This window comes from Balaenoptera ricei, chromosome 10 (genome assembly GCF_028023285.1).
Source record: "Balaenoptera ricei isolate mBalRic1 chromosome 10, mBalRic1.hap2, whole genome shotgun sequence".
NCBI lineage: Eukaryota > Metazoa > Chordata > Mammalia > Artiodactyla > Balaenopteridae > Balaenoptera > Balaenoptera ricei.
The window spans coordinates 55727374-55751275 of record NC_082648.1 but is presented as its reverse complement, the minus strand read 5'-3'; the positions used below and the strand labels follow the sequence as shown (position 1 = coordinate 55751275).

At 36.4% G+C, this 23902-nt stretch overlaps 1 protein-coding gene across 6 annotated transcripts in view; it reads left to right on the top strand.

Moving 5' to 3' along the window:
- GRIP1 (glutamate receptor interacting protein 1) overlaps positions 1-23902 on the top strand; it is a 714453-nt gene that overhangs the window by 551059 nt on the left and 139492 nt on the right. For all 6 annotated transcript variants that reach the window (XM_059936436.1, XM_059936432.1, XM_059936435.1 and 3 more), the window contains 2 exons: positions 5057-5132; positions 7414-7559. In XM_059936436.1, the coding sequence (XP_059792419.1) occupies positions 5057-5132; positions 7414-7559 (222 nt within the window). The remainder of the gene's footprint in view (positions 1-5056; positions 5133-7413; positions 7560-23902) is intronic.

Here is a 23902-nt window from a genome sequence, read left to right as displayed (position 1 = left end):
GAATGTATTAAATGCTCCAACCAAAAGACACAGGCTCGCTGAATGGATACAAAAACAAGACCTGTATATATGTTGTCTACAAGAGACCCACTTCAGACCTAGGGACACATACAGACTGAAAGTGAGGGGATGGAAAAAGATATTCCATACAAATTGAAATCAAACAAAGCTGGAGTATCAGTACTCATATCAGAAAAAATAGACTTTAAAATAAAGAATGTTACAAGAGACAAGGAAGGACACTACATAATGATGAAGGGATCAATCCAAGAAGAAGATGTAACAATTATAAATAAATATGCACCCAACATAGGAACACCTCAATACATAAGGCAACTGCTAACAGGTATAAAAGAGGAAATTGACAGTAACACAGTGATAGTGGGGGACTTTAACACCTCACTTACACTGATGGACAGATCATCCAGACAGAGAATTAATAAGGAAACACAAGCTTTAAATGACACAACAGACCAGATAGATCTAATTGATATTTATAGGACATTCAATCCGAAAATAGCAGTTTACACTTTCCTCTCAAGTGCACACAGAACATTCTCCAGGGTAGATCACATCTTGGGTCACAAATCAAGCCTCGGTAAATTTAAGAAAATTGAAGTCATATCAAGCATCTTTTCTGACCACAACGCTATGAGATAAGAAATAAATTACAGGGAAAAAGACGTAAAAAACACAAACACATGGAGGCTAAACAATATGTTACTAAATAACCAAGAGATCACTGAAGAAATCAAAGAGGAAATAAAAAAATACAAATGAGAGACAAATGAATATGGAAACATGATAATATAAAACCAATGGTATGCAGCAAAAGCAGTTCTAAGAGGGAAGTTTGTAGCAATAAAATCCTACCTCAAGAAACAAGAAACATCTCAAATAAACAATGTAACCTTACACCTAAAGGAACTAGAGAAAGAAGAACAAACAAAACCCAAAGTTAGTAGAAGGAAAGAAATCATAAAGATGAGAGCAGAAATAAATGAAATAGAAGCAAAGATCAATAAAACTAAAAGCTGGTTCTATGAGAAGATCAACAAAACTGATAAACCTTTAGCCAGGCTCATCAAGAAAAAGAGGGAGAGGACTCAAATCAATAAAATTAGAAATGAAAAAGGAGAAGTTACAATGGACACTGCAGAAATACAAAGCATCATGAGATGCTACTACAAGCAATTCTATGCCAATGAAATGGACAAACTGGAAGAAATGGACAAATTCTTAGAAAGGTATAACCTTCCTAGACTGAACCAGGAAGAAATAGAAAATATGAACAGACTGATCACAAGTAATGAAATTGAAACTGTAATTCAAAATCTTCCAACAGCTTCCCTGGTGGTAGAGGGATTAAAAATCAGCCTTCCAATGCAGGAGACAAGGGTTCGAGCCCTGGTTTGGGAAGATCCCACATGCCACAGAGCAACTAAGCCAATACGCCACAACTACTGAGCCTGCATTCTGAAGCCCACGAGCCACAACTACTGAGCCCACATGCCACAACTACTGACGCCCGTGCGCCTAGAGCCCGTGCTCTGCAACAAGAGATGCCACCGCAATGAGAAGCCTGTGCACCACGACGAAGAGTAGCCCCCACTCATTGCAACTAGAGAAAGTCCACACACAGCAACAAAGACCCAGTGCAGCCAAAAATAAATTAATTAGTTAATTAAATGAATAAATTTTTTAAAAAAATCTTCCAACAAACAAAAGTCCACTACCAGATGCTTTCACAGGTGAATTCTATCACACATTTAGAAAAGAGCTAACACCCATCCTCCGCAAACTCTTCTGAAAAATTGCAGAGGAAGAAACACTCCCAAACTCATTCTACAATGCCACCATCACCCAGATTCCAAAACCATACAAAGATACTACAAAAAAAAAAGAAAATTACAGACGAATATCACTGATGATTATAGATGCAAAAATCCTCAACAAAGTACCAACAAACAGAATCCAACAACATATTAAAAGGATCATACACTGTGATCAAGTGGGATTTATCCCAGGGATGCAAGGATTCTTCATATACACAAATCAATCAATGTGAAATATCATATTAACAAATTGAAGAACAAAAACGACATGATCATCTCAATAGATGCAGGAAAAGCTTTTGACAAAATTCAACACCCATTTATGATAAAAATTCTCCAGAAAATGGGCACAGAGGGAACCTACCTCAACATAATAAAGACCATATACAACAAACCCACAGCAAACATCATTCTCAATGTGGAAAAACTGAAACCATTTCCACTAAGATCAGGAACACAACAAGGATGTCCACTCTCGCCACTATTATTCAACATAGTTTTGGAAGTCCTAGCCATGGCAATCGGAGAAGAAAAAGAAATAAAAGGAATACAGATTTGGAAAAGAAGAAGTAAAACTGTCACTGTTTGCAGATGACATGATACTACACATAGATAATCCTAAAGATGCCATCAGAAAGCTACTAGAGCTAATCATTGAATTTGGTAAAGTAGCAGGACACAAAATTAATGCACAGAAATCTCTTGCATTCCTATACACTAACAATGAAAGATCAGAAAGAGAAATTAAGGAAACAATCCCATTCACCATTGCAACAAAAAGAATAAAATACCTAGGAATAAACCTACCTAAGGAGGTAAAAGACCTGTATTCAGAAAACTATAAGATGCTGATAAAAGAAATCAAAGATGACACAAACAGATGGGGAGATATACCATGTTCTTACACTGGAAGAATCAACATTGTGAAAATGACTATAGTACCCAAAGCAATCTACAGATTCAATGCAATCCCTATCAAATTACCAATGGCATTTTTTATAGAACTAGAACAAAAAAATCTTAAAATCTGTATGGAGACACAAAAGACCCCAAATAGCCAAAGCAATCTTGAGGGAAAAAAAACGGAGCTAGAGGAATCAGACGCCCTGCCTTCAGACTATACTACAAAGCTACAGTAATCAAGACAATATGGTACTGGGACAAAAACAGAAATATAGATCAATGGAACAGGATAGAAAGCCCAGAGATAAACCCACACACCTATGGTGAACTAATCTATGACAAAGGAGGCAAGGATATACAATGGAGAAAAGACAGTCTCTTCAATAAGTGGTGCTGGGAAAACTGGACAGCTACATGTAAAAGAATGAAATTAGAACACTCCCTAACACCATGCACAAATATAAACTCAAAATGAATTAAAGATCTAAATGTAAGGCCAGATACTATAAAACTCCTAGAGGAAAACATAGGCAGAACACTGTATGACATTAATCATAGCAAGATCCTTTTTGACCCACCTCCTAGAGAAATGGAAATAAAAACAAAAATAAACAAATGGGACCTAATGAAACTTAAAAGCTTTTGCACAGCAAAGGAAACCATAAATAAGATGAAAAGACACCCCTCACAATGGGAGAAAATATTTGCAAATGAATCAACGGACAAAGGATTAATCTCCAAAATATATAAACAGCTCATGCAGCTCAACATTAAAAAAAAAACAACCCAATCCAAAAATGGGCAGAAGACCTGAATAGACATTTCTCCAAAGAAGACATGCAGATGGCCAAGAGGCACATGAAAAGCTGCTCAACATCACTAATTATTAGAGAAGTGCAAATCAAAACTACAATGAGGTATCACCTCACACCAGTTAGAATGGGCATCATCAGAAAATCTACAACAATAAATGCTGGAGAGGGTGTAGAGAAAAGGGAACCCTCTTGTACTGTTGGTGGGAATGTAAATTGACACAGCCACTATGGAGAACAGTATGGAGGTTCCTTTAAAAACTAAAAATAGAACTACCATATGACCCAGCATTCCCACTACTGGGCATATACTCTGAGAAAACCATAATTCAAAAAGAGTCATGTACCAAAATGTTCATTGCAGCTCTATTTACAATAGCCAGGACATGGAAGCAACCTAAGTGTCCATGGACAGATGAATGGATAAAGAAGATGTGGTATATATATACAGTGGAATATTACTCAGCCATAAAAAGAAACGAAATTGAGTTATTTGTAGTGAGGTGGATGGACCTAGAGTCTGTCATACAGAGTGAAGTTAACTCAGAAAGAGAAAAACAAATACCGTATGCTAACACATATATATGGAATCAAAAAAAAAATGGTCATGGAGAACCTAGGGGCAAGATGGGAATAAAGATGCAGACCTACTAGAGAATGGACTTGAGGACACGGGGAGGGGGAAGGGTAAGCTGGGACAAAGTGAGAGAGTGGTAGTATATATATGGACATATATACACTACCAAATGTAAAAAAGATAGCTAGTGGGAAGCAGTCACATAGCACAGGGAGATCAGCCCGGTGCTTTGTGACCAGCTAGAAGGGTGGGATAAGGAGGGTGGGAGGGAGACGGAAGAGGGAAGTGATACAGGGATATATGTATATGTATAACTGATTCACTTTGTTATAAAGCAGAAACTAACACACCATTGTAAAGCAATTATACTCCAATAAAAACGTTAAAAAAAAAATGTGGTGGGTACTAAAAATGTAGTGCTTTTAGAATGCACTAATATTTTGAACACCCCGTTTTTAATGGAGGCCACTTCAGCCACTTGAATTTTTCTTTTTTTTAATATTTGGATTTTTTTTTCTTTTCCTTTAGTTTTTGCTTCATGTCAGGTTGTACACTCACCAGTATAACAGCCCAGGTTGATTGACACCAAATACACCCACCTACACTTTGTTTATAACCAGCAGCTGTTCTAATTGGGCTAGTATTTATAATTATTTGATGCTCTTATCACAGTAGTTGTTAAACATTTTATATCTCACCCCGATTACAGTCATATATTTATTGAGAGGAGGAGAAATGTTGACTTTAACAATATATTCTATATAAAATGAATAAGATTTTTAAGTCTTTTACGTGCCAGAAGGAAAACATATGTATTCCTCCATACAACAATAAAATATGTTTCAGTTTCTCAGCTGGCATTTTGTAAGTGAATTTTTTAATGGCAGCAATGAGAGCATTTTTTGATCCGTATTCCTTTTCTTTACTAGGGGGAGCACATGATGATAGAAATAAATCTCGTCCGGTTGTAATAACATGTGTTCGTCCTGGAGGGCCTGCTGACAGGTAAACTTCATCTTTCTGTGTCACTATCCAAATAGATTAAATAAAGCTGGGGACTTTGGCATAGAAGTTGATGAATTAGAAATTTCATAGTAACAGATAGGTATTAAGTAAATATGTTGGAATGTGAAAACAAAAGAGTTCAGGCTGCAGAATCAGAAGAAAGTTTGACTCCAGATTCAATGCTTGCTACCCTATGTTTTTGGCAAATGACTTAGTTCTAGGCTCAGTTCCCTCCAACTGTAAAACGTAGATGATAATGCATACCTTTCAAGGTTTTTTGTTTTATCAAAGGTTAGAGATTTATGGTGCCTTGCAGGAGCCCTTTCATACTGGAAGGAAATCCAAAAAAGAGGGAATATATGTATATGTATAGCTGATTCACTTTGCTGTACAGTAGAAACTAACACAACATTGTAAAGCAACTGTACTCCAATAAAAATTAATTATATATTTTTAAAAAGGCAGCTGGTCCTTTAACAGCAGGTCCTTGAAATGCATCCTCTCCAATTGGTAATATCCTAACCTGAAAAGATATGTGGTGGTGTTCTCTGACTCTTACTATTGCCAACGTCCTTATCATGATTATCACCCTTTGATGATGATTATGTATGTCAGAATAGAAGCGACTTTTAGTAAAAGGGAAGGAATATTGTCAGTGTTAGTGTTTAGAGCGTTCTCTTCCTGGCTAATTTGAATATCTGAAAGAAGCTCCTTCAGCTTTCCTACAATAAACCTTGGGGGTCCCAAGTAAACTCACAACTTAGATGCCTCAAGAGATGCTTATCTTTGTATTAATTTCCCACAGCGAAAGTCTGCTCCATAATGGTAGGGAACACAATGGCTGCCACTAGATATAGTTGAAGGAGAGGCGGAAAATGCACTGATGACCCCTGACTCTGCACTATGTTTCAGCCTAGGATGGATTTTTTAACACTTTTCTTAAGCACTAGAAATAGTAATAATAATAATAAATACTGCTTGTTGAGTGACCACCATGGGCCAGGAACTGTGCTTAGTACTTGGCAGACATTATCTTATTTTATCTTCACAACCACCCACTAAATCAGGTATTTTTATCCAGATTTACAGGTGACAAAACTGAGGCCCAGTATGGTTAAATGACTTGCCAGCTAGGATAGGAATTCAGATTTATTTTCCTTCAAAGCTCATACTGGTAGCTCAGTTTTTTTTTTAAGTCAGTGTTTAATATAAAATGAGAAAATATGAAGACACTGGGTTCTCCTCTGCACTAAAGTGTATTTGCCTTTGCAGAGGATAATACAAAGTCAAAATTTCCAAGGAAATTTTGCTGGTTTTTTTTCCTTCTCATGCCTTTTCTTATGAATTATTCTTCCTGAAACAAATGAGAGTATTTCTGTTTCTGATTAACATTTTAGAGTTGGAGTTGACAGAAATGTCAGGAGCAGGCTACTAGTTTGTGAGCAATGTATTACCAAATTAATGGAGGACTAAAGGAAATCTAAGAATTTAAGACAAAAATTTAGAGTCAAAATACATAGAGAGTTGCTGGGTGAAAGATATTTAAGACAGCATTTTTATTCTTTCCAAATCCTAAACTTGTAATCCCTGCATTTGATTTTCTCATCTTCATTGACCCTCCCTGAGGCAGGAGGGTTATAATCTGGTAGCCTATCTGGCTACGTTTTAGTGGTGTCATTACTGTACTGAGGCATCTTCTCCCAGTGCCTTGAGTGTCTGTGGCCACAGAAGGGAGAATAGTATTTGCCTGCCTTTTCCACTGAATGTGAGATTGACTGAATCAATTTAATGATCGTCAAATGGCCTTATAAATCAGTAGGAAAATTTACAGACTAGGGAAATTTTTCACCAGCATTCCCTATCCAGCTTGAGTTCACTGGTGATAAATTGAATGAAATCAGCAGGCTTTTCTACTCACCTGGCTTTGGGAAAATAGGTGAGTGCTATTTCCTGGGCTCTAATAAATCAATTTTAGACATTTTGGCAAAAACCTAGAAAAGTGAAAATGTGCCTTTATTACTTTTGTACCCCAAGAGTTCATCGTGGGTGACCTGGTTATTTGCTAATGTGTAGTTATTTTCTTATTACTGATTTTCATATTGCAGCAACTTTCTGGTCAGGGTTACCTCTTTACTCTCTTAATGTCACACCTGATGCTTAAAAGGAAATGCAAATGGGATAGATGGTAGAATGTGTGTGAAAGAGCCTCTTTGGCTAAGTGACTATTAATGCTAAGCCCCATGATGCTAAATTAATGACTATTTCTTTATTCTCCCTTCAGAGAGGGCACAATCAAACCTGGTGATAGGTTGCTCAGTGTGGATGGAATTCGGCTTCTTGGAACCACACATGCTGAGGCCATGAGTATTCTCAAACAGTGTGGGCAAGAAGCGACGCTGCTGATCGAATATGATGTCTCGGTCATGGGTATGTCGGATCCTGAGGTTGGGATCTCTAACTAAGCTCTACATCATGTCACTGTCTATCCCTGATAAACCACTTTGGATTAAGAATGAAATGTTATGTCCTCCTGTAGCAGACAGAATTTCATCAATACCATATTACTCTGTTTGAGTTCAGAAAGAGGTGAGAAGTACTTCTCAGCGATTTTGAATTCTTATGTTGATAGAGTCTATGATAACATCTCATTCTGTCAGTGTGTTTCACCTAGCGGTCAGCTCTTACACATGGATTACCCTTTGGCAGGAAAGTGTTTTCCCCCTCCAAATCACCAAAGTGGTATTATTAACTTAGGGGCTAGTACTTTTTCTTTTACTACATGGAGACTAGAAACAGTAGGGGATTTCCTTCTTGTTACATCACAGAGTGAAGCCAGTTGATCAGAATTAATGGAAATTACCATTTTATCATCAGACTTAGGGACAAAGAAAGGAAAGGGGACAAATAGTATTATTAATTAAAATGAAAGTTGAGTACAATATTCTTTCTTGAAATAATGATCCCAATAGAAAGTAATTCTATTTCTACCCTCTCAACTGTAGTACAACTGGAAAGATATTCTTAACATGGCTTTTCAATGTGAAGAGAGAGACAAAGTTTTGTGTAAAGTTGACTAAGGCAGATAAATTATGAGAGAATGAATCGGAACCTGAAATTGAAACTTAAATCATGTTGTAAATACTTTTTACAATTATCAGACTTGATTGTGTGCCTGACTTTACCAGCAAGTTTTGTCCTGGTAAAATGTAGCCAAGAAAAAAACACTTATTCTGTAACTGCAAACTCCTTTATTTCCCGCTCTATATAATTCACGTAGAACAGTGTTGCTTGAACATATTCTTAATCTGTCTATTGGCCTGAAATGTCTTTGAGAGGTATGAATCTTCCTAAAAGACTTAAAGTGTGAGTTAAGGAGTTCTTAGCAGAATAAGTGGTATGATATGCCCTTAAGATGGAAAGGTCAGGAATGAATGAATTTTCCTCCCTCTATTCTTCCTTTCTCATGTCTTCTCTTTCTCCCTTTTTTCTTTCTCTTTTTATTGTTTTGTATGGCTTTTGAGTTAGATGATTTGGGTTCTGTTTTCAATTCTACTGATTTCTAGCTATTAGTTTGGACCATGTTACTTATTTCCCTGTGCCTTAGTTACCTCATTTGTCACATGGAGACCAGCAATGCCTATTTTAAAAGGCAGTTAGGAAGATAAAATAAAATTATACAAGTAAGATATATTTTAACTGATGATCTCATTTATTATTAACATTAAAAATTGAAGCAGATGTTTGACATATTTAACTCATTCAGTCTATGTATTTTTTTAATATTTTTAAAATATTTTTTTAAAATATATATTTTAAAATATATTTTTTTTTAATATTTAAGCTAAGTGACAGGTACCAAGAGTACAGAAATAAACAAAACAGACCTGGTCTCTGCTCTTACGAAGTTTGCAGTTGACAAGGAGGAGAGACAGTAAACAGGAACATGACCAAACAAATAAACACTCAGAAAGTGATCATTACCTACCATGAAAAGCATGAACTGGATTCTGTAATAGGGAATAAGGGCAGGCACAGGTGAGGGTTGACAGATGCCAATCAGGAGTCAGTGAGGAGGTGACAGGTAGGCTAAAACCTGAAGGATGAGAAGGAACCAGTTCCCAAACTAAATACAGCAACAGTTTGTAAGTTCTGAGCAGCCCACCTCAGAGAGACAAGGGCTCCCCCACCTGGGGATGGGCACCATTCCAGAGGAGAGCCCTCCATATCTCATTATTACCAGAGTCAGGAGGGGAGAGGATGCCTCACCTGTCTTCCTTCTTCCCTACTCACATTCACGTTCTGAATCATGCCTGACAGTTTTCCTACCTCAGAGTTCTCAGATATCCCCCTAATATAGGGGAAAGCGCCATCAGGAAGGAAACTCATTAAAAGTTTCTCTAAGTTGCTAGATATAAGATCAGTATACAAAAATCAGTTACATTTCTATATATCAGCCAAAACCAGAAAGTTAATTTTTAATATACCATTTATAATAACAATAAAATAATAAGGTTCCTATAAGGAATAAATACAACAAAAGTTGTATCTTCCCATTAGATATAGATATTGATATAGATACAGATATGCATATACATAAAGAATACTTAAATAAATGAAGACCTACATCATGAACTTGGGTGGGAAGTCTTAATATCTAAAATATATCATTTCTTTCAAATGCATCCATAAATTCTATTCAGAATCCCAGAAGGATCTTTGGAGGACTTTAATAAGCTGTTTCTAAAACGTATATGGAGTAAGAAAAGTGGGAGGGGGAAAACAGCCAAAATGTTTTTGAAACAATATGAAAGCAGAGAAACTTGTTCTACCCAGTATCAAGACTCATTCTAAAATTGTGCCATTAAGTCTATGTAATATTTACATGAGGTAATAAAGAACCCAGTGGAAGAGAATCGAATGCCACAGACCACTACAGATATGTAAGCAGAGGTATAGTCTTACATCAGTGGGGAAGGTTGAGCTAGTCAGTAAATGATACTGGGTCAATTAGTTAGCCACATGGGAAAAAAATTCAATTAATCTCCTACTTTATACCACACCCAAAAATAAATTCTGTATTTACATAACCATTTCCCAACAGACTGCTATTATAGGTAACTGGAATGAATATCCTTTTACCCAAATCTTTGTCTGTGTATCTGACCTCATTAAGTCAAAGGGCATATTTCTTTTCTAAATATTTGATACATAATTCCAGTTGTCCTCCAGAAAGGTTATACTATTTTATAATATATTACTACCAGCAATGTTTTAAGTGTACCTGTCTCAACGGAGCACCAGATACAACATTGAATAGTATTGGTTTTAATCTTTCTGATTTGTTAAGTAAAAATTACATTAATATTTTAGTTTACTTTTTAAAAAAAATTTCTAGTGCAACTAAATGTTTTTTCGTATGAACACTAGCCATTTTCATCTCCTATTGTCTGCTTATGCCCTGTATTCATTTTTCTTTTTTTTTTTTTTTAATTTATTTTATTTATTTATTTTTGGCTGTGTTGGGTCTTGATTGTGGTGCACGGGCTTCTCATTGCGGTGGCTTCTCTTGTTGCAGAGCACGGGCTCTAGGCGCATGGGCTTCAGTAGTTGTGGCTCGTGGGCTCTAGAGCACAGGCTCAGTAGTTGTGGCACACAGGCTTAGTTGCTCCGTGGCATGTGGGATCTTCCCAGACTAGGGCTCGGACCCGTGTCCCCTGCATTGGCAGGTGGATTCTTAACCCCTGGGTCACCAGGGAAGTCCCTGTATTCATTTTTCTATTGGAGGTGCTCTTAGTTTTTTTTTTTGTTATTGATTTGTGTAACTATTTGTATTTTAAGGATATTAGTTCTTATCAGTTTTTTTGTAAAAACTCTTCTTAGTAGTTTATTTGCCCTTTCTGATGTATCAAAGTTCCTTTTTTTTTTTAATTTGGATCTAGTATTTTTCTTAGGATATAAATATTAATTTTTTCTAAAGTTACCTAATATCCCTGGATTATTTAATAAAGAATCTATCACATGCCTACTGATTTTTTAAATCATACCTTAAGTTGTTAAATATACTGGACTCGTCATCTGGGCTAGCTAGTCTGATTGTATCTAGTTTCACACCAGATTTTAGGATAGGACTTTTGAATTTAAAGTCTTAGTATAAGAGCTCTTATTATCATAAAAAGACACATTTTTGGAAAATTATTTATCTGCATACTACATTTATTGTATTATTCTAAGTTTTGCTAACTTTATACAGCAAATGAGCAAACTTTGATTTGGGTTTTTTATGTCTTTTTAAATTCCTTTTTCTCTCTTCTCTTCCATTCAACTCTCTTGCACTTGCTTACTTGCTCTCAGCCTTTTCTCTCCCACTGTGTTCCTCACACTCTGTCTTCCTTTCTTTCTCCTTCCCTTTCTAGCCTCCCAGTTATTTTTTGTATACTCTATTCTCGGTTTCTCACTTGTCAATACCCTTCTTTATTCTAATCGTCTTACTTGGATTGTTTTCAGTATTCCCCTGTAATTATTATCCTTTCTCTCTGTTTTGTCCTTCTTGCTTGTTTCAATCCTGTTTTTCTAAAACAGGGTTAAAATGGGATTAGGTATAGATAAGGTCAGATAATTGAGAATGACAATTTGTGGAAAGAAGTAAAAAATGGTACCTTAGAAAATCAGAATATAGGATACTTTCTATTAGAATTATTGTTCATCAAATATTAACTAACCTTTCCTTTTACCAATCTCCTTAGATATTAGACTCAATGATTTCATTTTTTTGTATCATCTTCTATAAAATAAGAATAATGATATTTACCCTGTCGAGCTCATTGGGATATAAAAATCCTCAATAATTAAACTTTTAAAGTAAAAAGCTATTTATCTTTAAAGGAAGCCAGGAGATATTTAGAAATACAAAGGAAATAAAATTATGAAAGAATGTATAAAACTTAAAGTTCATGGACCTCCATTGAGACACATTTCTGTCACTCCTAGATAAAGCTAAATAGGTGAAAAATTGCAATAGAAAGCTTAAGGTCTTAAATTAGGGAAATGAGGAGCAATAGATCATTAGTATAGGAAGATGCCATCAGTACAAATGGCAGAAACCAATTTAGAATAATTTAAAGAGGGAATTGATTAGCTTGCAAAAGTGGGGAGTCAAGATATATCCTGGCTTCAGAAGAAGTTCAGTAATATCACAGGTGTTCTGTCTCTCAGGTCTCTTTGCCTGGGAAAGGCTCTCCTTGTGTCATGACCAGATGGTCCCAGGCAGCCACAGGTCTATATTATGTTGTGAGTTCATAATGCCAGAAAAAGAAATGAAACTGGATCTCCCCTAAAAGATGCTGAGTGACTTAGCTTGGAGCAAATGCTGACCACTGCGGTAATCACTATGTCCAGGGATATAGTGTACCCTCTGCTCTTTGGCAGGGCAGGAAGGAATGTGTGTTGAACAGAACAAGACAAAGAATGGCACTTTCCCAAAGCAGATGATGTTAATAATAGATGCCACACATATGAGAATTTTCCTTACTTCACGTCCTCACCAGCACTTGGTATCCTCAATCTGTTTCATGGTAACTATTCTTATGGGTATGTAGTGATATCCCATGGTAAACTGAATGTATATTTCCAGGATGAATAATGATATGAAACACCTTTTCATTTGCCACTTGGACATTCTTGTTGCATTATTTTACTTTTAATACCTTCATTTATTTACATACTATTAAAATTATGTCACATTATATCTTAGGAAGCATGTGTGTGTCTATAATCATAAATATAAATATTGATTTTATTTATATGCTATTAAAAGTACACAAATTATTTTGTAGGAAACACGTGTGTGCCTGTGCAGAGATATTGATATCTCATCACTGGAATGAGATATATTTTCTAGTAAATCTCAGATCACAAATTTTAGCAAATTCAGTAGTCTGGGAAAGCTATTGAAACTATCAATTTTATTAACTAAAGTTGAATTTAGTCTTTGTTAAAATTTTAAAGAAAATTTATTGAGATAAGACTGGTAGGAATAGGTCTGGGAGAAAAGTAAGAGTTCAGTTTTGGATATGTTATGTTTGAGGTGTCTATCCATCATCCAAGTGGAGGTATGGAGTATACAGATGGGTCATTAAGCCTGGAATTTAGTGCAGAGGTTAGGGCAGGAGGTATAAATTTTTGAGTCATCAGCACAGAGATGGACCTTAAAACCACGAGGCACCTTAGAGAAGTGAGCGTGGACAGAGAAAAGCAAGGCCCAAGGATGGAGCTCTGGGTCTCTCCAATAGTGACAAATCAGAAAGGTGATGAGGAACCTTTGAAATAAATTGAGAAGGAACATCAAGTGATGGAGACAGAGAACCAAGGCAGAGTGTGGAGTCCTGGAGGCCAGATTTTTCCTTTGTAAAACGGTGGTAATTATACTACCACACTCACAAGCTGCTGTGAGGAGAAAAAGAGTTAATGCATATGTGGTGTTTGGCCCATAATATGTGCTCAATAAATATGAACTAATTATTTTAAATGTTTATAGGGAAAAAACCCTCCACTTCATTATTGTTGAAATGTATTACCAAATGATTGGGTCTCAGAACCCTGATGTTAGAAGCCAAATAACATAAAATATAAGGAAAGCTTGAACATCTTGGGGCAAAAGTTCTGAAAACAATAACTTTAGTAAAATGTAGTGCCTTTTGAAGTCAGACAAACTAGGTTTTGAATCTTGGCTGTCTGTTGACCTTGAACAAGTTACTTAGCCTCTCCAAGCTTCAACTTTCTCATCTCTAATATAAGGATGATAACAGTACTTCTTCAAAGGACTGATGAAAAGATTAAGCGAGTGAATACATGTAAAGTGTTTATCATAACTAAACTAAACTCTTGTTGACTACCAGGGAATTAAAGTTCACTGTTTCGATGCTCCACTTCCCTAAAATGAACCTCAGGTCTCCCATTACCCTGGATTAAGCAGCAGCTGGGGCTTTATTCTGTGACAACATTGAGTCCTCAGTAGAAAGAATATTTGAAAAATGATGTGTTCTGTATGGCTTTATTTTCTAAAATTCATCACAATACTTATTTTTCTTAAACTTTAGCTGAAAATATTTCTAAATAATGTTTTTGAGAATATATATTAAAGATACTTGGGTCTTTGGTAGAGGCACATACAGTTATCAAGGACATCATTCTGAATGTCAGTCCTTAGACCTGTGTTACAGAGACAAGGGGTACAGATGATACCAAATCTGTGCTGACATAATTTACTCAGGATTTTTAAAACTTACACGATTCTCTAATAATTATTTATTTTATGACTTTTTCTTCCATAGGAGGAGCAGGGAAGGGCTTTTGGTTACTATGGATTTCTTGTGGGCTGTATTAAACAAGAATGACTGTAGTGTAATTTTTTGTTTTTGTTTTGTTTTTATTTCAGCTTTATTAAGGTGTAATTGACAGATCTGTAAGATATTTAAAGTGTGCATCGTGATAATTTGATATACACATACATTGTGAAAAGATGCTACACTCTTAGCATATTATACAATACAGTGTTATCAACTATAGTCACAGTTTTTACATTAGATCCTCAGACCTTATTCATCTTCTAGCTGAAAGTTTGTACCCTTTTTTTTTTTAACGTTCTTATTGGAGTATAATTGCTTTACAATGGTGCGTTAGTTTCTGCTGTATAACAAAGTGAATCAGCTATACATACACATATATCCCCATATCTTCTCCCTTTTGCGTCTCCCTCCCACCCTCCCTATCCCACCCCTCTAGGTGGTCACAGAGCACCGAGCTGATCTCCCTTTGCTATGCGGCTGCTTCCCACTAGCTATCTATTTTACATTTGGTAGCGTATATATGTCCATGCCACTCTCTCACTTCATCCCAGCTTACCCTTCCCTCTCCCCGTGTCCTCAAGTCCATCTCTACGTCTGTGTCTTTATTCCTGTCCTGCACCTAGGTTCTTCAGAACCTTTTTTTTTTTTTTTTTTTAGATTCCATATGTATGTGTTAGCATACGGTATTTGTTTTTCTCTTTCTGACTACTTCACTCTGTATGACAGACTCTAGGTCCATCCACCTCACTACAAATAACTCAATTTCGTTTCTTTTTATGGCTGAGTAATATTCCATTGAATATATGTGCCACATCTTCTTTATCCATTTATCTGTTGATGAACACTCAGGTTGCTTCCATGTCCTGGCTACTGTAAATAGTGCTGCAATGAACATTGTGGTACATGACTCTTTGAATTATGGTTTTCTCAGGGTATATGCCCAGTAGTGGGATTGCTGGGTCGTATGGTAGTTCTATTTTTAGTTTTTAAAGGAACCTCCATACTGTTCTCCATAGTGGCTGTATCAATTTACATTCCCACCAACAGTGCAAGAGGGTTCCCTTCTCTCCACACCCTCTCCAGCATTTATTGTCTGTAGATTTTTGATGATGGCCATTCTGACTGGTGTGAGGTGATACCTCATTGTAGGTTTGATTTGCATTTCTCTAATGATTAGTGATGTTGAACATCCTTTCATGTGTTTGTTAGCAATATGTCTGTCTTCTTTGGAGAAATGTCTGTTTAGGTCTTCTGCCCATTTTTGGATTGAGTTGTTTGTTTTTTTGATATTGAGCTGCATGAGCTACTTGTATATTTTGGAGATTAATCCTTTGTCCGTTGCTTCATTTGCAATTATTTTCTCCCATACTGAGGGTTGTCTTTTCGTCTTGTTTATGGGTTCCTTTGCTGTGAAAAAGCTTTTAAGTTTCATTACGTCCCATTTGTTTATTTTTGTTTTTATTTCCATTACTCTAGGAGGTGGGTCAAAAAGGATCTTACTGTGATTTATGTCATTGAGTGTTCTGCCTATGTTTTCCTCTAAGAGCTTTATAGTGTCTGGCCTTACATTTAGGTCTTTAATCCATTTTGAGTTGATTTTTGTGTATGGTGTTAGAGAGGGTTCTCATTTCATTCTTTTACATGTAGCTGTCCAGTTTTCCCAGCACCACTTATTGAAGAGGCTGTCTTTTCTCCATTGTACATTTTTGCCTCCTTTGTCAAAGATAAGGTGACCATATGTGTGTGGGTTTATCTCTGGGCTTTCTAACCTGTTCCATTGATCTATATTTCTGTTTTTGTGCCAGTACCATACTGTCTTGATTACTGAACCTTTGTAGTGTAGTCTGAAGTCAGGGAGGCTGATTCCTCCAGCTCCGTTTTTTTTTCTCAAGTTTGCTTTGGCTATTTGGGGTCTTTTGTGTTTCCATACAAATTGTGAAATTTTTTATTCTAGCTCTGTGAAAAATGCCCTTGGTAGTTTGATAGGGATTGCATTGAATCTGTAGATTGCTTTGGGTAGTGTAGTCATTTTCACAATGTTGATTCTTCCAATCCAAGAACATGGTATATCTCTCCATCTGTTTGTATCATCTTTACTTTCTTTCATCAGTGCCTTATAGTTTTCTGCATACAGGTCTTTTGTCTCCTTAGGTAGGTTTATTCCTAGGTATTTTATTCTTTTTGTTGCAATGGTAAATGCAAGTGTTTCCTTAATTTCTCTTTCAGATTTTTCATCATGAGTGTATAGGAATGCAACAGATTTCTGTGCATTAATTTTGTATCCTGCTACTTTACCAAATTCATTGACTAACTCTAGTAGTTTTCTGGTAGCATCTTTAGGATTCTCTGTGTATAGGATCATGTCATCTGCAGACAGTGACAGTTTTACTTCTTCTTTTACGATTTGGATTCCTTTTATTTCTTTTCCTTCTCTGATTGCTGTGACCAAAACTTCCAAAACTATGTTGAATAACAGTGGTGAGAGTGGGCAGCCTTGGCTTCTTCCTGATCTTAGTGGAAATGGTTTCAGTTTTTCACCCTTGAGAACGATGTTGGCTGTGGGTTTGTCACATAAGGCCTTTATTATGTTGAGGTAAGTTCCCTCTATGCCTACTTTATGCAGGGTTTTTATCATAAACGGGTGTTGAATTTTGTCGAAAGCTTTTTCTGCATCTGTTGAAATGATCATATGGTTTTTATTCTTCAATTTGTTAATATGGTGTATCACATTGATTGATTTGTGTATATTAAAGAATCCTTGCATCCCTGAGATAAACCCCACTTGATCATGGTGTATGATCCTTTTTTTGTGTTGTTGGATTTGGTTTGCTGGTGTTTTGTTGAGGATTTTTGCATCTATATTCATCAGTGATATTGGTCTGTAATTTTCTTTTTTTGTAGTATCTCTGTCTGGTTTTGGTATCAGGATGATGGTGGCTTCATAGAATGAGTTTGGGGGTGTTCCTCCCTCTGCTATATTTTGGAAGAGTTTGAGAAGCATAGGTGTTAGCTCTTCTCTAAATGTTTGGTAGAATTCGCCTGTGAAGCCATCTGGTCCTGGGCTTTTTTATTTGTTGGAAGATATTTAATCACAGTTTCAATTTCAGTGTTTGTGATTGGTCTATTTATATTTTCTATTTCTTCCTGGTTCAGTCTCGGAATGTTCTTCTTTTCTAAGAACTTGTCCATTTCTCCCAAGTTGTCCATTTTATTGGCATATAGATGCTTGTAGTTATCTCTCATGATCCTTTGTATTTCTGCAGTGTCAGTTGTTACTTCTTTTTCATCTCTAATTCTGTTGATTTGAGTCTTTTCCCACTTTTTCTTGATGAGTCTGGGTAATGGGTTATCAATTTTGTTTATCTTCTCAAAGAACCAGCTTTTAGTTTTATTCATATTTGCTATCATTTCCATTTCTTTTTCATTTATTTCTGATCTGATCTTCATGATTTCTTTCCTTTTGCTAACTTTGGGGTTTTTTTGTTCATCTTTCTCTAATTGCTTTAGGTGTAAGGTTAGGTTGTTTGTTTGAGATGTTTCTTGTTTCTTGAGGTAGGATTGTATTGCTGTAAACTTCCCTCTTAGAACTGCTTTTGCTGCATCCCATGGGCTTTGGGTCATCATGTTTTCCTTGTCATTTGTTTCTACGTATTTTTTGATTTCCTCTTTGATTTCTTCAGTGATCTCTTGGTTATTTAGCAGTGAATTGTTTAGCCTCCATGTGTTTGTATTTTTACAGTTTTTTTCCTGTAATTGACATCTGGTCTTAATAGTGTTGTGGTCAGAAAAGGTACTTGATATGACTTTAGTTTTCTTAAATTTACCAAGGCTTGATTTGTGACCCAAGATATGATCTATTCTGGAGAATGTTCCATGAGCACTTGAGAAGAAAGTGTATTCTGTTGTTTTTGGATGGAATGTCCTATAAATATCAGTTAAGTCCATTTTGTTTAACGTATCATTTAAAGCTTGTATTTCCTTGTTTATTTTCATTTTGGATGATTTGTCCATTGGTGAAAGTGGGGTGTTAAAAGTCCCCTACTATTATTGTGTTACTGTTGATTTCCCCTTTTATGTCTGTTAGCATTTGCCTTATATATTGAGGTGCTCCTGTTTTGGGTGCATAAATATAACAGTTGTTATATCTTCTTCTTGGATTGATCCCTTGATCATTATGTACTGTCCTTTTTTGTCTCTTATCATAGTCTTTATTCTAAAGTCTATTTTGTCTGATATGAGAATTGCTACTCCAGCTTTCTTTTGATTTCCCTTTGCATGGAATATCTTTTTCCATCCCCTCACTTTCAGTCTATATGTGTCCCTAGGTCTGAAGTAGGTCTCTTGTAGGCAGCATATATATGGGTCTTGTTTTTGTATCCATTCAGCAGTCTATGTCTTTTGGTTGGAGCACTTAATCCATTTACATTTAAGGTACTTATTGATATGTATGTTCTTATTACCATTTTCTTAATTGTTTTGGGTTTGTTATTGTAGGTCTTTTGCTTGTCTTGTATTTCCTGCCTAGAGAAGTTCCTTTAGCATTTGTTGTAGAGCTGGTTTGGTGGTGCTGAATTCTCTTAGCTTTTGCTTGTCTGTAAAGGTTTTAATTTCTCCATCGAATCTGAATGAGATCCTTGCTGGGTAGAATAATCTTGGTTGTAGGTTTTTCCCTTTCATGACTTTAAATATGTCCTGCCACACCCTTCTGGCTTGCAGAGTTTCTGCTGAAAGATCAGCTGTTAACCTTATGGGGATTCCCTTGTACGTTATTTGTTGCTTTTCCCTTGCTGCTTTTACTATTTTTTCTTTGTATTTAATTTTTGATAGTTTGATTAATATGTGTCTTGGCATTTTTGTCCTTGGATTTATCCTGTATGGGACTCTCTGTTCTTCCTCGGCTTGATTGACTATTTCCTTTCCCATATTAGGGAAGTTGTCAACTATAAGCTCTTCAAATATTTTCTCAGTCCCTTTTTTTTTTCTCTTCTTCTTCTGGGACCCCTATAATTTGAATGTTGGTGAGTTTAATGTTGTCCCAGGCGTCTCTGAGACTGTCCTCAATTCTTTTCATTCTTTTTTCTTTATTCTGCTCTGCAGTAGTTATTTCCACTATTTTATCTTCCAGGTCACTTATCCGTTCTTCTGCCTCAGTTATTCTGCTATTGATTCCTTCTGGAGAATTTTTAATTTCATTTATTGTGTTGTTCATCATTCTTTGTTTGTTTCTTTGTTTGTTTCTTTGTTTAGTTCTTCTAGGTCCTTGTTAAATGTTTCTTGTATTTTCTCCATTCTATTTCCAAGATTTTGGATCATCTTTACCATCATCACTCTGAATTCTTTTTCAGGTAGACTGCCTATTTCCTCTTCATTTGTTTGGTCTGGTGGGTTTTTACCTTGCTCCTTCATCTGCTGTGTATTTCTCTGTCTTCTCATTTTGCTTAAGTTACTGTGTTTGGGGTCTCCTTTTCACAGGCTACAGGTTCATACTTCCCGTTGTTTTTGGTGTCTGCCCCCAGTGAGTGAGGTTGGTTCAGTAGGTTGTGTAGGCTTCGTGGTGGAGGGGACTGGTGCCTGTGTTCTGTGGATGAGGCTGGATCTTGTCTTTTGGTGGGCAGGACCACGTCCGGTGGTGTGTTTTGGGGTTTCTGTGAACTTAGTATGAATTTAAGCAGCCTCTCTGCTAATGGGTGGGGTTGTGTTCCTGTCTTGCTAGTTGTTTGGCATAGGGTGTCCAGCACTGTAGCTTGCAGGTCATTCAGTAGAGCTGGGTCTCAGCATAGAGATGGAGATCTCTGGGAGAGCTTTTTCCGTTTGATATTATGTGGGGCTGGGAGGTCTCTGGTGGACCAGTGTCCTGAACTAGTCTTTCCCACCTCACAGGCTCAGGCCTGACACCCGTCCAGAGCACCAAGACCCTGACAGCCACACAGTAGATCCGCGGTTGATCGGAAAATGATATAACTCAGGAACAGCCAGATGAAAGGGATGCATAGGGCAAGGCACAGGGAACGGGAGCAGAGTTCCCATGCCTTCTCTAGACGCACCACTCTCCCAGCACCTCCACGTGTTCATCAACCCAGAAGCCCTCTCTGTAGTGTAATTTAAACAAGGTTTCTTACTAAGAAACAGTAATCTTAGTCATTTTAGTAGATGTCAAATGTAACCTACAAACTATTATAGTTGATAATAAAGATGGAAAGATAACTAAATGTTTCTCCAAAATGTCATGAATTTTCCCACTGTTGTTCCCAATATTTACTATTCCCATGTATAAACCTTCCCAAAAAATACATATACTAGATAGATAGGTAGATAGATAATCTCCAATTTAAATCTACCTCCCTCCCTCATCCTGCTCTTATTTGTCTTACTCAATCTCTCATTTTCTCTTTCTTTTGAACTCCTGTATCACTTTCTTGGCAACTCTTGAGGGTATTTACATTTTGCCTAGTCTTAGTTATTGATGAGTTTTTCTGTTGTGCCGCTAGGTTCCATAGATTCCTTGGGGACATTAATAAACTATTTGTTGTTTATTTCTATTGCACCTCATATGGAGTCTTCAGGTGTACTAGGTATAATAGGAGGCTGTTAATGATAATTGTGGATTAAACAATGCATTCACGTATAGATTAGTTGTTCTTATGACTAATCATCATTAAGTGGGTATGTATAGAATATAGCAAAATATCAGTGTTTATCCTGTAGGTTTGAAATGAAGTTACTTCATGATATCATCTTATGTTGCAGAATGACATTATAAATCTTTGAGTCACAAAACCTCTTAATCTACCTGTGGTGTTTTTCTGAATTCCTGTAAGCCTGTGACTTCCCTCAACTATTTATCTGCTTGGCTTCAAACCTTTCCTTCTATTTCCTTCTATTTACTTAGACTAAGCCAGCATGAAAAACCAAGCATACTGAGAAAAATGTTATCCTTTTCTTAGAAATGCCCAAGTGTATTACATCTTTGCCCATCTGTATGGCTAGTCCTTACTTACATTCAATCCTAAGCAAACATAAAATAGTAATTTTCAAGTAATTGTTTTATCAGGGATGGATGTGAATGTTATGAGTCTTCAGAAGAGATGATTAATTCTCCTGCAACCAAACAGTATATAGGTTTATTGGTGTTACTACAACTGAATCTTGGCTAGGCTTTGCATTTCATTTTTCCAGAATATGACAACCAAGATATATAATGTCCACCAATGATTTCTCAGGCATAAGTACCAAGAGTAAATTGACCACTATTTGTATTTTCTAATCAGTTTCTTCCAGATGATCTCAATTTACTGTAAACTGAGTTTTTCAAGGGCTCCTAAAAGTATTTAGGGGCATGCTTCCTTGTGAGTCCCCAGCATAACCTTCTCCTCTTCATAGAAAATGTCATAAATGGAAGCCCAGAGAGTTTCCTCCATAAAAGAAGTCTAATTTTTAAATGGCAGTAGCAGTTTATTTAGAATGTTACTTTTCTATAATTAAAGGTAGATTTTCTTATACATTCTCCATTTTTATCTAAAAAATGAATTTTTGCAGAATCCTCTTTTTCCTACTCACTACTCATTCACTTTTACATATTCAGAGCCACTTGTCATATAATTGGGAAATAAAAGTAGTAGGTGAGGAGAGAGTTACCCTAAATTTTAAAAACTAGATTTTTTATTTTAAATTAATAGATTAGATTTGTTTTTAATTTATACTTTTATAGTATAGTACAATACACAAAGAGAAAAATGTTGAAATCTTATTTGTACAGCTTGCTGAATTTTCACTTGTATATTCTCCAGCCAGGTCAAGAAATAGAACACAACCATCATCACCAAAAACCCCACTGTACCTCCTCCCAATTGCTACCCTATCTCTTCCACCAATGTAACTCCTATCTTGACTTCCTAAGCCATAGATTTATTTTCCTAATTTTTGAACTGTATGTAAATGGAATCATATAGTATATTTCTTTGCTATTGGGCTTCTTCTGTCCAACATTATGTTGTGAGTTGTACTCATTTTGTTGCCTGTAGCAGTAATCCTTTTTCATTGTTCTTATAGTAGTCCATTATATGAATAGGTCACAATTTATCCCTTTCTTGGTGATGATCATTTGGGTATTTTCCAGTTTGAGACTCTTGTAAATAATGCTATGATGAACTTTCTGGTATATATCTTTTGCTGAACATGCATATGCATTTCTATAAAGTTATACCCAGAGGTAGAGTTGCTAGTCCATAAGTCACATGTATGCTCAACATTAGTACCTAGCATCAAACAATTTTTCCAAGTGCTTGTACCAGTTTGCATTTCCAGTAACAGTTTCTCTTCCTTTGCATCTCACTAGCACTTGGTGTTGTCAATCTTTTTCATTTTAACAATTCTGAGAGTGTGTAGTGGTACCTATATGTGACTTTAATATAAATTTCCCAGGTAAATAAGGATGTCAGGCACCTTTTCATTACTGGCCATTTGGATATTCTCCTTTGTGATATTTCTGTTCAAGCCTTTTGATCCATTCTTTTATTCTGTTAGGCAACTCTTCCATCATTATAGACTTATATGAGTTCTTTATATATTACATATGCAATTCCTTTTTAGTTATATGTATTACAAATTAACCCTAAATACTGCATGCAGAATAAATGCCAAAATCAGTATATATAAGCTATAGCATTCCAATAAACTGTATTTGGTTACTTTTTGGAAATTTTCTATGATTTAGACATCCAGAAGCCTAGAAGAAAATGTAATATTTCATCTGGTTTGCTCTACAATATTCAGGTAGATGTTGTCACTGGATTTTAGTACTGTATTAGTTTTCTATTGCTATGTAGCAAAATATCACAAACTAGTGGCTTAAAAACAGCACCCATTTATCATCTCACAGTTCTGCAGGTCAGAAGTCCAGGCAGGCTTTCCTGGGTTCTCTGCTTTTTTTTTTTTAAGAGTTATTTATTATTTATTTATTTTATTATTTATTTCTGGCTGCGTTAGGTCTTAGTTGCGGCACACGGGATCTTCATTGAGGCATGCTGGACCTTTCGTTGCAGTGCGCAGGCTCTTCGTTGAGGCTCATGGGCCTCTCTCTAGTTGTGGCATGCGGGTTTTCTCTCTCTAGTTGTGGCACACAGGCTCCAGGGCACATGGGCTCTGTAGTTGTGGGACGCAGGTTCCAGAGTGTGTGGGCTCTGTAGTTTGCAGCACGTGGGCTCTCTAGTTGAGGCGTGCAAGCTCAGTAGTTATGGCGCGTGGGCTTAGTTGTCCTGAGGCATGTGGGATCTTAGTCCCCTGACCAGGGATCGAACCGGTGTCCCCTGTATTGGAAGGTGGGTTCTTTACCACTGGACCACCAGGGAGGTCCTTGGGTTCTCTGCTTTGCATCTCTCAAGGTCCACATCTGTACAGGGGTTTTAAAAAGTTGGAATCAGTTTTCAA